Source organism: Prionailurus bengalensis, chromosome E3, assembly GCF_016509475.1.
Source record: "Prionailurus bengalensis isolate Pbe53 chromosome E3, Fcat_Pben_1.1_paternal_pri, whole genome shotgun sequence".
Lineage (NCBI taxonomy): Eukaryota > Metazoa > Chordata > Mammalia > Carnivora > Felidae > Prionailurus > Prionailurus bengalensis.
The window spans coordinates 32,234,974-32,250,114 of NC_057357.1; the positions used below are offsets into that span (position 1 = coordinate 32,234,974).

The 15,141-nt window shown below is 52.6% G+C and overlaps 1 protein-coding gene across 1 annotated transcript in view; it reads left to right on the forward strand.

Moving 5' to 3' along the window:
* The first annotated feature begins 1,404 nt into the window (after positions 1 to 1,404).
* Positions 1,405 to 15,141, forward strand: part of LOC122471172 — a 162,175-nt gene continuing 148,438 nt past the window's right edge. The window contains exon 1 of the mRNA XM_043559463.1: positions 1,405 to 1,548. Within this exon, the coding sequence (XP_043415398.1) occupies positions 1,405 to 1,548 (144 nt within the window). The remainder of the gene's footprint in view (positions 1,549 to 15,141) is intronic.

A 15,141-nucleotide genomic window follows, 5' to 3' on the forward strand; every position in this document is an offset into this window, starting at 1 on the left:
TTCAGGGACCCGACGACGTACACTCTGTGGAGCTGAAACTGACATCAGATGCCTGGAGTAGGAAGCATTCATGGGTCACTCCTTTGTGTTGGTCCGAGCGCGGGCGCACTCATACATGTTTACAAATTACAAGGCTCTTTTGTGTGGCCAGTGTTTGTCGGGGACGTTGGGAGTTGAGCGTGTCGCCAACGCTGAACCACATCCAGTGAACGAAAGAGCTTTATGTCTACTAGGACCTCAAGAATGTTACCGATTTCAAACGCCAAGCGGCTGTCTGTCTCATATACCGTTCGTCCATCTGGGAGAGGTGGCCTAACACATCAGTGTTGGTTGGCGTCTTGTAAACAAAAAAGTATTCAGGGATGGCACCTATTTAAGCCAGCTGGAAGCCCGTGACTTTTCCCGGCCGACCGCAGCACCGCCCACAAAAATGTTTTCCCTGGGATAACTGGTTTCCCAATTTCTACTGTGAGAGCACCTCTCCGGGGCGCCGAACGATTCGTAAATGTGGCTTCATACACTCATGCGCAGTTTGGCCTCGGTTTTCTCCCTGGCGGCAGCCTCTTTCGTGTTCAGGTTGTTAAAATCCTTCTCTGACTCTCTGGGCTCGAGGATCTCTGTTAGGAGTAAATGTAGACGTTGGGATTTTACTTGCAAAGTTCTGATTTGCATTTGGGATCCTATTAAAGTTATCTCCTGCATTTATGACTCAACTGTTCTCCAAAGAGTCGTCTGTTTTTTATAGATGCAGGACAGGATGGTAACTAGATCCAGCAAGGTGATGAAAGAGAAACCAGTTTGTGTGTGTGTGTGTGTGTGTGTGTGTGTTTCCAGCCTAAGAATTTTAAAGAAACAAGATTCTGAGGGTCAGATTTAAACACACACACACACACACACACACACAGAGAAAACCACAGCTCACAGCCAAGTGTATCGCCTAGTGCATTTAACTAACTTTTGGGACTATTCTCTGCGGTATTAGGAAAATGTTCACGCGTTTACCTTATTTCCCTTTTAAATAAGCTACTTGAGATCAGTTTTAGGTTCACGGCCAAACGGAGCGGAGAGGACAGAGCTCTCTCATACACCCCTGCCCTCACGCACAGCCTCTCCTCCTCCCCCCCCCCCCCCCCCCCCCCCGCAGGGGCTATATTTGTTAGAACTGATGAACTTAGGGGTTTGGACACACGTGTAACGATAGGTATCCACCGTGATAGCATCACACTGAGTAGTTTGCTCTGCCCTAAAAATCCTCCGTGTTCCGTCTGTTCTTCCCTCCCTCCCCGTTAACCCCTGGCAACCACTAATCCTTCTACCGTCTCCGTAGTTTTGGCTTTTCCAGAATGTCTCAGAGTGGGAGCCGTCCAGCGTGGAGCCTTTTCAGATTGGCTTCCTCCACTTAGCATGACGCATTTAAGGTTCCTCCGCATCTCCCCGTGGCTTGAGAGCTCATTGGCCTTGAGTGCTGAGTGGTATTCCATTGTGCGGATGTACTACGCAGCCAAGGAGATCCAAACAAGCCTCTTAGGGCGCCGCGGCGTCTCCCAGGTGATGCACCTTTTCCCAGATAGGCCGTATCGGTGTAGGGGTCTTGGATCCGGGGCCTCGTGCAGCTCGGGTACCAAGCACAGCCCAGCCTGGGAAGAGGGAGCAGTGGGCCCAGCACGGCCCTGCCAACATTGCTTGGCGGCGACTGTTTTTTAAGCTAAAATCCACCTGCCATTAAGGTGTCTGATGCGGCAACATTTGGCACATCCACGGTGCCGCGCAAACGTCACCGCTAGCAAATTCTGACACTTCGGCGGTGGCCCAACGCAAAACACCACGCCCTCTGCCTCTTCTCCAGGCACCCGGCAGCCTCCCATTTGCCTTCCGTTTCTCTGGATTTACCTAGTTTGGATAGTTCGTGTAAAGGCGCCTCCATGATCCGCGGCCTCCCGTGGCTGGCTGCTTTCACCCGGCGGCCCGGTTTTGAGGTTCGTCCGCGTTGTCGCGTGAATCCGTGCTTCATCCCTTTTAGCGGCTCAAAGATATGCCACGGTGTGGCCATATTCCACGTTTTGGCAGTCCCGTAGTCTGTTGACAGACATTCGAGTCGTTTCCGCCTTTTGGCCGTTACGAGTAATGAACGCTGCTGTGCACATACGTGTGCAGGTTTTTGTGCGGACGTCTGTGGTTGGTTTTCCGGAGTATTTGCCTCGGAGCGGATTTGCTGAGTCATCAGGTGGTTCAGTTTAACTTTTTGAGGAACCTCCTAGTTGCTTCTTAAAGAAACGTTTCCTGGGGCTCCTGGGTGGCTCAGGCGGTTAAGCGGCCGACTTCGGCTCAGGTCATGATCTCGCGGTCTGTGAGTTCGAGCCCCGCGTCGGGCTCTGTGCTGACACCTCGGAGCCTGGAACCTGCCTCGGATTCTGTGTCTCCTTCTCTCTGTCCCTCCCCAACATGTGCTCTGTCTCTCTACGTCTCTCAAAAAATAAATAAATGTAAAAAAAAAAAACAAATTAAAAAAAAAAAAAAGAAATGTTCCCTATTGCGAAGCTGCATCTAGCAAGGTCTCCCCATTCCGAATATGCTCTTGGAGCAGCCCCGTGGCCACAGGGATTTGCCCTGACTCCTCAGCTGATCTGAACCCCATTCAGCCCCTCTGTGTGGACCTTCTTTTGAGAAAGTGCTATGAACCCCAAAAGAGAGTCCTCCGGTGCTGTCGGTCACTTGTTTATCTGTGCGCTCTGATTGGGGGTACAGCTGGGGTTCTGCTGTCCCCTCCCTTGTGCAATTGACTGTAGAAGGGAAGAGACATCAAGTAAGAAAGGCTCAGTCGGTTGAGCGTCTGGCCTCGGATCAGGTCACGATCTCACGGTTCGTGGGTTCGAGCCCCGCATCGGGCTCTGTGCTGACAGTTTAGAGCCTGGAGCCTGCTTTGGATTCTTTGTCTCCCTCTCTCTCTCTCTCTCTCTGCCCCTCCCCCACTCTCTCTCGTTCTCTCTCTCTCTCTCTCTCAAAAATGAATAAACATTTAGAAAAATTAAAAAAAAAGAAAGAAACCTAACATTACAAAACTGTTGATGTGCTTTTGGGGTGATGGTGGGGTTTGTGGGGTTCAGAGCCGATGCCCCAGAAAGAATTCTTGAAGACATCTTTGGTGTAAAAAGGTGATTTAAAAAGACTTTTTTTAATGTTTATTTATTTCTGAGACAGAGACAGAGCATGAGTGGGGCAGGGGCAGAGAGAGAGGGAGACACAGAATCCGAGGCAGGGCTCCAGGCTCTGAGCTGTCAGCACAGAGCCCGACGCGGGGCTTGAACTCATGAACCGGGAAATCATGACCTGAGTCGAAGTCGGTCGCTCAACCGACTGAGCCACCCAGGCGCCAGAAAAAAAAAAAAAATGTGATTTTATGAAAGCACTAGGGACAGGGACCCTGAGCAGGAGACTTTCATATGCTAAAGACTCGTGATTACTGAAGGCCTAGCTATTGTGGAGCTAAGGTGGTTTTTCCCTCCAGCAAAACATTAGCATTAAGATTTAGGGAGTTCCGCCAGGTCATGATCTCGCGGTCCGTGAGTTCGAGCCCCGCGTCGGGCTCTGGGCTGATGGCTCAGAGCCTGGAGCCTGCTTCGGATTCTGTGTCTCCCTCTCTCTCTCTGCCCCTCCCTGTTCATGCTCTGTCTCTCTCTGTCCCAAAAATAAATAAACGTTGAAAAAATATATATATATATATAAAGATTTAGGGAGTTCCTGGAGAAAGTTCTACTCTGCCTGCCTCAAGTATCTGTCCACGGACTGCAGGTGAATAAGGAAATTCAATTTTATCTGCCGTTTCCTTCTGCCTTTGTTTCCCCACATCACCGTGGAGGGAGGGTGATGTTGGGGCTCCAGGAAACTGAGCCTGTAGGTTTCTGGAGATGAGGCTATGGGTAGGATTGCCTTTTTCTTGTAATTTACGAAGACATTTGTAAACTGATGGAGACTGTGATCGCTATCAGTTACTGTCGGTTTTCTTTCCTTTCCTTTGTTCTTGGGCAGCCAGGAGAGCCCAAGGAATGTCACCCATATCCCACCTGTGCTTGACCTCAGCTTGCCTTATGGCCCCTCGTCCCTGTGACAAAGTACAGGCCAACAGCGTTAAGGGCAGTGATGGCTTTTGCAGGGAGGGGTGTCTTATCCTTTAGACGATCAAGTCCTTCTGCCTTAGGAGGGCAGACCTTGGGCTTCTAGGCCGCAGTCTGCAAGTGTGTTTGTTGTTCTGTGCCTTTGTGTGATTCAATTTGCTGTTTCTTCCTCCCTGGGTGCAATCACCGGATTCTTGCCATTTTCTGTGGAAGAGCGGTAGTCCTTGAAACATAACCCTTTCCCCTAGCTCTTGTCTCCTGATTTCCTGTCGATAAGCAGGAAGCCTGGGGCTGGCTTCCAGTCAGTGGGCGGCCGCGGGCGGGGTATGGCTCTGCCTACCTACCTGCCTGTGACCAGTGGAAAACGTGCCCTTTGCCCACGGGGCTGCAGTGTTCTCCCAGGCGTGTCCCCCTGAGGATGGGGGCGCCCCCTCTTGAAGATGGCTCACCCGAGCAGACTTTGCCGTCCCCAGTGAGGACATTGCGGGAAACGTTTGACGACCGCTTACAATTCCCGGTGGGGATGTTTTTGTTGCTTCGGTCCCAGTGGGCTCCCAGGCCGAGAGAGTGGGGAAAGCATGTATGGTACAAATACAAGCTTCTTCGGCTATCATTTCCTTATAACCTGCAGCCCGTGGACAGATGCTGGAGGCGGGCAGAGTAGAACTTTCTCCAGGAACTCCCTATGTCTTCATGCTGATGCTTTGCTAGAGGGCAAACGACCCTAGTCTGGCAACAGCTAGGCCTCCCCTATCCTGGGAGTGTTCTTTAGCATATGCAAATCCTACTGGAAACTTCCCTGGGCTTTACCCCCCAACCCCATAGTATATAACTAGTCTCTCCTCATGGTCCTGGGGCAGCTCCTCCTGCCCACGGGTCCCCTCTAATGAGAATCACCTTTTTGCACCAAAGATGCCTTCAAGAATTCTTTCTTGGTCATTATCTCCAGATCCCCCACCATCACCCCAAAACCTCACCCGTGGGTTCCTTTCGTCTTGGCTTTCTGCACATTCTCAAACCCGAAGCTGTTAGCCCAGCAGGAAACTCTGTGTGTGTGTGTGTGTGTGTGTGTGTGTGTGTGATCTTGGCGTGGTTGGTGCGGGCATCTTGACCACGTAATTACAGGATTCTTGCCCCGTTTCACTGAGAGCCTTTCTCTGTGGCCGGCCCGGGGAACTGTCCCTGCTTTGTCGCTTTTCTAACTAGGAAACCTTCCCTCCTTGTTTTATGTTGAGCCTGCCCGCTTACATCAGCGAAGTGGTTTATCAGTGACACCGCATGTGTGTGCATGCGTGTGAGTGCAAGTGAGTGTGTGTGCCTCTGTGAGGGTGTGTGGGGTCTGGCTATGTGTGAGTGGGTCGGTGCACGGGTGGGTGTTTCTGTGGGCGTTTCGGGGGGGCTCTGGGGGTCTCCCTAGCTGCTGTGTCTAGTCTCTGGGTGTGTGGAGGCAAAGGGCAGCCATAGGGCTGTACCTCCTGGAAGCCACGTCCTGCGCGTGGCCACGTGGCTTCCTGGCTGTGCCTTCAGTCCTCCAGCTCGGGGGCCCTGCAAGGACGTCCGGGTCAACCACCCCAGTGGGGGGGTGGGGATCTTGAGGACTAAAGGGCCTGAATGATTGTCATCGTTCCTGCGTTTAAGCTGTTTGGATACTGCGTAGGTGTGGACGTACCTGGCCTCCTGGCCTCGGGCTTTGACAGTCACCGCCCTCGTCAGGCTTCAGGCTGGTGATTCCGGGGCGGGGGGCCCCTCTGAGGCTCCTGTGGTGGGACCAGCCTAGGCCATTGTGCTCCCCCCGGGCCTCACCTGTGAATCCCGGCTTCAGCCACAGCCCAGACCCCCTGAATCAGAAGCTCTAAGGTGCAACCAGGCCTCGGGTGACCTCTCCCCTGGACACCGTGGGCACAGTGCCGGGGGCCCACGATACTTCCGGGGCTCAAGGAAATGCTCTGATTTTATTTTTCTGTAATCAGAAGGGAAAAGCCTGAAAATAGCAATAAGGACTCCAACCTGGATTACATTCCTCTTTCTACCAATGCAGTCGTAAACTATACTTTTTTGGGGAGGGAGGGAGAGAGAGGGAGAGAGAGAGCAAGAGCGAGCTGGAGCAGGGGAGGGGGCGAGGGAGAGGGAGAGAGAGAATCCCAAGCAAGCTCCGTCATCAGTGTGGAGCCCCGTCTCATGGACTGGGAGATCATGACCTGAGCTGAGACCAAGAGTTGGACATTGCTGGGGCGCCTGGGTGGCTCAGTCAGTTAAGCTTCCAACTTTGGCTCAGGCCATGATCTGGCCGTTCGTGAGTTCGAGCCCCAGGTCGGGCTCTGTGCTGCTGGCACGGAGCCTGCTTGGGATCCTCTCTCCCTCTCTCTGCCCCTCCCCTACTCACACTCCGTCTCTCTCTCGCTCTCTTGCTCACTCAAAAATAAACATTAAAAACATTAAAAAAAAAAGAGAGAGAGTTGGACATTACTGCGGAAGGAGGAGCCCAGGGATGTCTGCACGTGGCTCCCCCGTGCCCCCTGTCTGCGATCCTGGTCTGGGGTTTGGTGTTGCTTTCAAAGCCCTTCTCATTGACGTGACGGTCTTCTTCATGCCTCTTTCATCCAGTAGGTGCTCATCGGGTGTGTGACACCTTCCCGAAAGCACAGGGGCCGGATGCCTGGGTGGCTGTCAGTCGGTGAAGCATCTGACTCGACTTTGGCTCAGGCCATGATCTCACGGTTTCGTGAGTTTGAGCCCCGTATCGGGCTCTGCACTGACCTCACAGAGCCTGCTTGGGATTCCCTCTCTCTCTCTGCCCTCTCCCCTCGCGCCCCATAGCGCTCGCCCCAGTCGTGACCACCAAAAATGCCTCTAGGGGCGCCTGGGTGGCTCAGTCGGTTGAGCGTCTGACTTCAGCTCAGGTCATGATCTCACTGATCATGAGTTCAAGGCCCGTGTCCGTCTCTGCCTTGCTAACAGCAGAGCCTGCTTGGGACTCTCTCTCTCTGCCCCTTCCCTGCTCCTGCTCGCATGCTCTCTCTCTCAAAATAAATAGTTAAAAAATAATAAAAAAGAAAAGAGTTTTAAAAATTAATAACAATAGAAGAAGATCAAGTCAAATCACTCGTTTTGGGGCGCCTGGGTGGCTCAGTCGGTTAAGTATCCCACTTCAGCTCAGGTCATGGTCTTGCAGTTTGTGAGTTCAATCCCCGCATCGGGCTCTGTGCTGCCAGCACGGAACCCACTTCGGATCGTCTGTCTCCCCGTTTCCCTCTGCCTCTCCCCAACTCGTGCTGTCTCTCCATCTCAAAAATAAAATAAACATTAACAAATAAACACAATGGTTCGTTTCATGTTAGGTGAGTTTTACCTTCATGCCAAATGTGCCAACTTGGGTGATTTACTGTGACAGTGTGTCGAATGGGGCCAGAGTGAATTAATTGTGCATCCAGTGTCATCAGAAGGGGTACGTAAACGAGGTGGCAACCACTCACAAGTGTAATAAGAGTGTAGCGTATAATGAAATAATATTGGAGAGCAAAAGTTAGAACTTGAGGGCAGGGCCTCCGCACTACCGTCTGGGGAACCAGGACAGCCCGGCAGAAGGGGGCGGTGCGTGCTTGTCGACCTCGAGAAGGAAAGAGTGGAGAGGGTCTCCACCAAGGCCTGTGTCTGAGCCCCCACAACCTGCTGTGTGGTTGGGGCAAGTCATTTTAACTTCCCTGGGCCACGTTCGTCTCCTCTCTAAAAAGAGGCAGGCGGATCCTTCCAGCTCTAAAAGTCTGCGCTGGGCAATGGGGGTGGGGGGATGTGGGGCTCTAGGGAAAGGCTGTGGCACGTGCTGGAACTTGCCGGTGGCTGGCAAGCTAGGAAAGCTCTCAAGACGCAGGCCAGGCAACGAGAAGTCGGTCTCAATTAGGACCAGGCAGCGTTCAGCTTTGACCAGCAGGATCAGCCTGGCCCAGCGGGTGAGAGTAATCAGGAGAACTGGCCGCCCGTGTCCCCTTCCCCACCATCTGCTGCCAGGTGCAGTGTGTGCCTCAGCACGCGGGGCTCCCTGTGGGGACGGAGCCCGTGGCCACCTCTGCACGTCCCTCGAAAAGCCTTCACCTTCCTTTACCGGTGGGTCGTGGGGGCCGCCTTCCTTTCTAGTCTGCGAACGCCACCATCGGAGCGTCTCTTTTGCGTTCTCGGACCTCAGGCCAGGCGTGTCTTCCCGGGGTCGTGGTTCCCGGAGCCCGGGGCGCGGAAGCAAGACCGAATAAATGCCTGGACGTGAGTTACGGTCCTCGCAGGAGCTCACGTGGGACCCTGCAGGCCCCGCAGCTGGAGTGAATGGGATGCGGACAGGTGTACTTTCGTTTGGAAGAGGCGGGCTGGCAAGCAGGTGTAGACAGTAGAGGTGAGGCCCAGGCGAGGTGGCTGCTGGGGTAAAAGTGGGCGAGGAGGGGCGGGGGAGGCCGGTTTCCCACTCCGCCGCCTAGGATTTCCTCTGTAAACGGCCACTGACAAAGGGCTTCAAGGTAAGAGCTTTTTCTAAGGCGGGAAGGGTAATAGCTTTATTTTATGGAGATAGTCTGCCCCCATTTAAAGTGTGTGATCAGGGAGGATTTTTTTTTTTTGGTCTGTTCTTTCATAGGGTTTTGCCACTATCACCACCATCAATCTTACATTGCCATCACCCCGAAAAGAGACCCCGAAGCCGACAGTTATCAACCCCCCCATCTCTCCCCAGCAACCCCCCACCCCCACCAGCCCTAAGCAACGGCTAATCTCCATCTCTATGGGGTTGCTCATTCCGGACATTTCAGACAGTGTGTGGTTTCTCGCGTCTGGCTCTTTTTTCCCTTAGCCTGGCCTTTTCAGGGTCCGTCCGTGTTGTTGCCTATCCGTCAGTCTTTCGTCGTGTGGACGCACCGCCTCTGGCTTCTCTGTCGATGGCTTCCTTTTACCGCGAGGGAATTCATGGTTCCAAAATTGCCGCTCCCTGTGTCGGCTGTGGACAAAAGGAGTAGCTGTGTCCTCTTTCTAAGACGATGGCTTGTTAGACGGTTTTTCTGAGAACGAAGAGGGAGTGCTGTTGATGAGGATACGAGACGGCAGGTGTGAGAGGGGGCCGTCCTAGGCAAACCCGAGGTGTGGACGCCTCCCCCCTACTCGCTCCTGGGGCAGGTGGGGGCGGGCAGCTGTGTCGTTCCAGCAGGCCCTGGATCCGGGAGCTGAGGAGGCCAGGCCTTAGCGAAGCCCCTCTGTGTGCCTTTTCCGGCCCGACCCCAGGCAGACCTCGCAGGAGAGCTGCCCTCCCTGCAGCGGGCTTGGTAACAGCACCGCGTGGCAGGCCGAGGGGGCCCCCAAAGGGCTCAGGCCCCCGGCCTGCCGTGCTCTTGGCAAAGCGACGTTCTTGGTCTTGGTGCCTTTCTTCCTAAGTCTCGTTCTCTCTCCCTTTTTAAGTTATTGATTTATTTTGGGGGGGGGGGGTGGTGGGTGACAGAGGACCTGACATGGGAGCCGTGCTGACAACAGAGCCCAATGCAGGGCTCAAACCACGAAGTCATGACCTGAGCCGTCGGACCCTCAACCGACTGAGCCCCCCAGGTGTCCCTTCCTAAGTCTATTTATCTGAGGCTGGAGGGGGCGTCTCCTTCAGGTGGCTCTTTATGGTGAGTGCAGAGGGGCGGGCCTTAAATGCTCTTCCCACTTGGACTCGGAGCTCAGTGCTCCCCACACATCCCACATCCCCCTCCAGCTCAAGGTCCACATAGCACCCAGAGCCTTTTATTTTGGGAAGATCCCCCCCCCCCCCCCCCCCCCCCCGCACAGGGCGGTTCCCTGGGGAGGGAGTCCCACTTCCCCCATCACAGTGGGTGAGCAAAGGCTTAAGGTGTCATCTTGGCCTTGTGGCTTGAACTGGCTGCTCCCCAGCTGACAGCAGCTGAAGTGGGTCCTCGGTCCTTGCCAGCAAAGCGGTGTCTGTACTGGGGGGGGTGGTGCTGGAGCTGATGTGTTAAATTCACGGTATGCGGGGGCACCTGGGTGGCTCAGTTGGTTAAGCATCCCACTCCTGATCTCAGCTCACATCTTGATCTCACGGTCGTGAGTTCCAGCCCTGGGTGTAAAGCTTGGGTTTAAAACCCCACCATCAACAATATGCAGATGATGACCAGCTGAATACGGAGGCACAGGGCCACCCACGTGGGGTCCCTGGGCAGGCAGCTCCTGTGGTGTGGGAGCTCCCACCTTGGGGAAGTGACACCCATGGGGTCGTTCTGATTGGAAGTGCAGTTTCAATTTACCGACGCACAGGAAGTAGAGTCCCAAGATTTATGATGTGAAGAATTGGGGGGGGGGGCACCATGAGCTAGGGGATGGCCAATCCTCTATCCCAGGTCAAGGGGGAGCAGGAGAGGGAGGGCAGATGGCCTGCACCTGTTACTTGGAAGGTGATGGGGGTGGAGGGCACTAACTTTAGAGTGCTCAACCCTGAGTGATTTTTGTAAAAGGTGCCCCCAGAGAAAGCGAAGCAGGAACTTGGGGCGGGAGCCTCAGGCTGGGTTGCACATCTTCAATGTGCAGACTCCAGGCATGAGCTGGGTTGTCATGCGGTCACGGGTCTGCACAGCAACTCGAAAGAGCTGATTTTGCGTCAGCCTTGACCCTGAGATGAGGGATACAAGATTTTCTGCAAAGCGTCCAAATCCCTTTCGTGTTCCTTGTCCCTCATTCTTCACGGGCGGCCGATATCACATGCGGACTTCTTGACCTCTCACTCATAAATAGTTAATTTGGGGAGGCGCCTGGGGGGCTCCTCGGTGAAGCGTCTGCCTTCAGCTCCGGTCATGATCTTGAAGTTGGTTGCTTCGAGCCCCACGTCGGGCTCTGTGCTGGCAGCTCAGAGCCTGGAGCCTGCTTAGGATTCTGTGTCTTCCTCTCTCTCTGCCCCTCCCCTGCTCATGTTCGCTCAAAAATAAACATTAAACATTTTTTTCAAACAGTTAATTTTTCTTAAAATGTTCCCAGTATTTCTTTTATAGTATTTTTTTTTTAAGTTTGTTTATTTTGGGGGGCACCTGGGTGCCTCAATCCATTGAGCCTCTAACTTTTAATTTTGGCTTAGCTTGTGATCCCAGCGTCGTGGGATCGAGCCCTGAGTCGAACTCTGCCCTGAGCTTAATATTCTCTCTCTCTCTCTCTCTCTCTCTCTCTCAAAAAAAAAAAAAAAAAAAAAAGTTTATTTTTTAAAAATAATCTCTTCACCCAACATGGGGCTCCAACCGTCAACCCCAAGATCAAGAGTTGCATGCTTTTCCAAATGAGCCTGCGAGGCACCCCCATAAACAGTTAATTTTTGACTAAGCAGCATAGGTCCCCGAGCAAAACTCAAATGGTGCAGTGAGAATGGCCTCTCACCTCTGGCCCCCCATGCCCACCCGAGACAAAGCCGCAGTTAACAGTTCCTGGTAGGTCCTTGCCCACAGAGTTCTAGACAGTAGCAAGCAAACACACATACATAGTGTCTCTGGCTTCAGCCTTTTAACACTTGACGGTGGCCTAAAACCTCCAAGCCTCCGCATCTTGCTTCTCCGCATGGTGGAAATCTGGTAAGCAGGGCAGCTGTTAGAGTACAAGGCCAGAGGGACGTGGCATATTCGATGAAGCTTGCAGACCTTCCCGTAGGGAGACTCTTTCTGGCTTGCCTGGGTGGGCCCCACCTGTTGAGCTGATTATGGCCCCCTAAATAGGTTCGCCTCCTCATCCCCAGCCCCTCTGAATGTTACCCTTAGGTGACCAAAGGGACTTTGGATAAAGGTATGGACCTTGAGATGGGGAGATGATCCCGGATAATCCTTTAGATAGGGGCAGGGGCCATAAGCCAGTGAGTTTAGGAAGGTTCCAGAAGCTGGAAAAGCCAAGAACATGGGTCCTCTCCACTCAGAGGTTCCAAAAGAAATCAGCCCTCCCAATACCTTGATTTTTGGCTCCTTAAGACCCACATCTCCCTCCCGCCGCCCCCCCCCCCGATTTTGAGAATAATTTTCTTTATTTTTTAAGTTTATTTATTTATTTTTTGAGAGAGAGACTGTGAGCAGGGGAGGGGCAGAGAGAGAAGGAGAGAATCCCAAGCAGGCTCCACCTGTCAGTGCAGGGCCTGACACAGGGCTTGAACTCATGAAACTGTGAGGTCATGACCTGAGCCACAATCGAGAACTGGATGCTTAACTGAATGAGCCCCCCAGGCGCCCCGCCAAGACTTTATTTTTAAGTAATCTCTACACACCACGTGGGGCTCAAACTTAAAAGTCCAAGATCACCAGCCACAGGTTCTACCGGCTGAGCCAGCCAGGCGCCCCCCCATCAGACTTCTGACCTCCAGCGCTGTAAGAAAAAAAATTTTGTATTGTTGTAAGTCACTGAGTTTGTGGTAACTTCTATAGCAGCAACAGGAAGCTCCTACTGCCGTCTGTCTTATGAGCCTTTGAAAGCGGAGAACCTGGGTGGCTCAGGTGGCTGAGCATCCGACTTCAGCTCAGGTCACGATCTCATGGTTGGTGAGTTGGATCCCCGCGTCGGGTTCTCTGCCGTCAGCGCGAAGCCCGCTTGGGGTCCCCTGTCTCCCTCTGCCCCTCCCCTCCTCACTCTCTTTCTCTCAAAAATAAATAAAAATGAACACATTAAAAAAAACCCAGAACTTTCAGGGGCACCTGGGTGGCTCCATCGGTTGAGTGCCCAATTTTGGCTCAGGTCACGATCTTGTGGTTCGTGATTTGGAGCCCCATGTGGGGCTCGCTGTTGTCAGTGCAGAGCCCGCTTCGCATCCTCTGTCTCGCTCGCTCTCTCTGCCCCTCCTCTGCGCGTGCTCTCTATCAAAACACAAATAAAAATAAACATTAAATAAATCAATGAGAAAAACAGAATTTCTCTGGCTGGTGGCAGAAAGATAAAGTGGAAGGAAACATTGGAAGCATGGTGGGGGCTGCAAGGAAAGCCTGAGGAGGCGTGAGGTCAGCCCCTGGGAGCTAAGCCTTGCTTTTTTAATGTTTGTTTATTTTTGAGAGAGAGAGAGAGAGAGAGAGAGAGAGAGTGAGAGTGAATGGGGGAGGAAGAGAGAGGGAGACACAGAAGCAGAAGCAGGCTCCAGGCTCTGAGCTGTCAGCACAGAGCCCGACGCGGGGCTCGAACCCACGAGCTGTGAGATCACGACTTGAGCCGAAGTTGGAGGCTTAACCGACTGAGCCACCCAGGTGGCCCTGGATGTACTTGCTTGTTAACATGTCCGATTCTCTGGAAGGATCCATAGGAGCTGGAACCAGGTTTTCTCCACCTCGTGGGGCTGCAAGCAGAGAACCTGGCCAAGTCACGCTGTACCTGGACTTGGGGCCTTGGGACCTTGAGATAATGACTGGGTGGTGTTTCAAGCCACTTAACTCCTGGTAGTGTGTTAGGACTGCAATAGAAAACTAACAGAGGTCAATTTCTCTAAGTGGTATCTCTTCTAGAAGCGGGTCCAAAGGTGGGTGCACGGCACATTTTGGCAGCTGCTGAATTTCCTACTCAAGGGTTTTGCCCATTTCTGCCCCGCTGTTGTGTATCCCGGGGGGTTGCTTCCTCCCCCTGTAGCCAGAGGACTGATTCCTGGAGTCACAATGTTGTCTCCGTCAGTCTGGTTGATGGACAGGATATCACATGATAGATTTTTAAAGTTTTATTGAAGTATAAGTGATATAAAGCAGACCACATTAATGTTTATTAATTTTTTGAGAGACGAGAGAGAGAGAGAGGGAGAGGGAGGATGGATGGATGGATGGATGAGCACGGGAGGGGCAGAGAGAGGGAGACCCAGAATCCGAAGCAGGCTCCAGGCTCCGAGCTGTCAGCACAGAGCCCGACGCCACGAACCGCAAGATCATGACCCAAGCCGAAGTCGGAGGCTTAACCAACGGAGCCACCCAGGTGCCCCTAGACCATGTGATAAATTGTGACATATGGCCATCCCCATGAAATTGTCACGGGTTTCGAGATACGGAAGTGGAGGTAGGAAGCCCATTTGTTACCCACAAAAGTTGCCTCATTCCTGACTGTAGTGTCAATTCCCTGTCCCCTCCGTTCCCCACCTCTGCACCAAGCAGCCATTGATCTGCTGTCTAGAATTTTTAGTTTTCAGAATTTTAGATAAATGGAGACGTACAGGATGTACACCTGCACTTTCCCCACAACTCCAGCATCGTTCAGAATAATTGTCGTAAGGTTCGCATGTATCAGTCATTCGTTTCTCTTCGTGGCTGAGGGGTATTCTCTTGTTGGGATCTTCTACGCTATGTGTGTCCGGTCACCTATTGGCGGACATTTGGGTTGTTCCCAGGTTTGCACCTGAGAAACAGAGCTGTATGAATATTTGTGTCTGAGTCTTTGTGTGGACATAAGGCTTTCTTTCAGGTAGATACCTCAGAGTGGAGAGGTTGGGGCATAGAGTTGATGGACGTGTGGCTTTCAGTGATGCACACATCCTAGGTTTATTCTGTGTTTTCAGTCTGATGTTGAGTCTCTTGCAGTTGGATGAGAATCTATTGATGGGTTATTTTCTGTGAACGGGGTGCTCCCATACCTCGTTCGTTTATTGAATAATCTGTCTCTACTATGTGGTGTTGTTTTCATCATGTGGTAACTCCTATGTGTACTTGATTCCTTTCGGGTCCCTCTCTTCCCCACGTGAACACGACATGAAGCCAGAAGACACTCAACCAGTCATTTCCAAGCCCTGTATTAGGCCATTGAATATGTAAATCCACAGAGGTCACATGACTTTTCTACGATCATGCCACTAATTGCACAAGTCAAGAGGTTCCCCACCTCCAACCCCAGCCTTTCCGAACTCCCTCATCAACAGGGAGTAGGCTTTATTTCAAAAATAAAAGATTCAGCAAAAAAAAAAAGCCTGCAATGCCTGCCCTACTAAGATTACAATGAAATTTGGGGCGCCTGGGTGGCTCAGTCGGTTGAGCGTCCAACTTCAGCTCAGGTCATGATCTCACAGTTGGTGAGTTCGAGCCCCGTG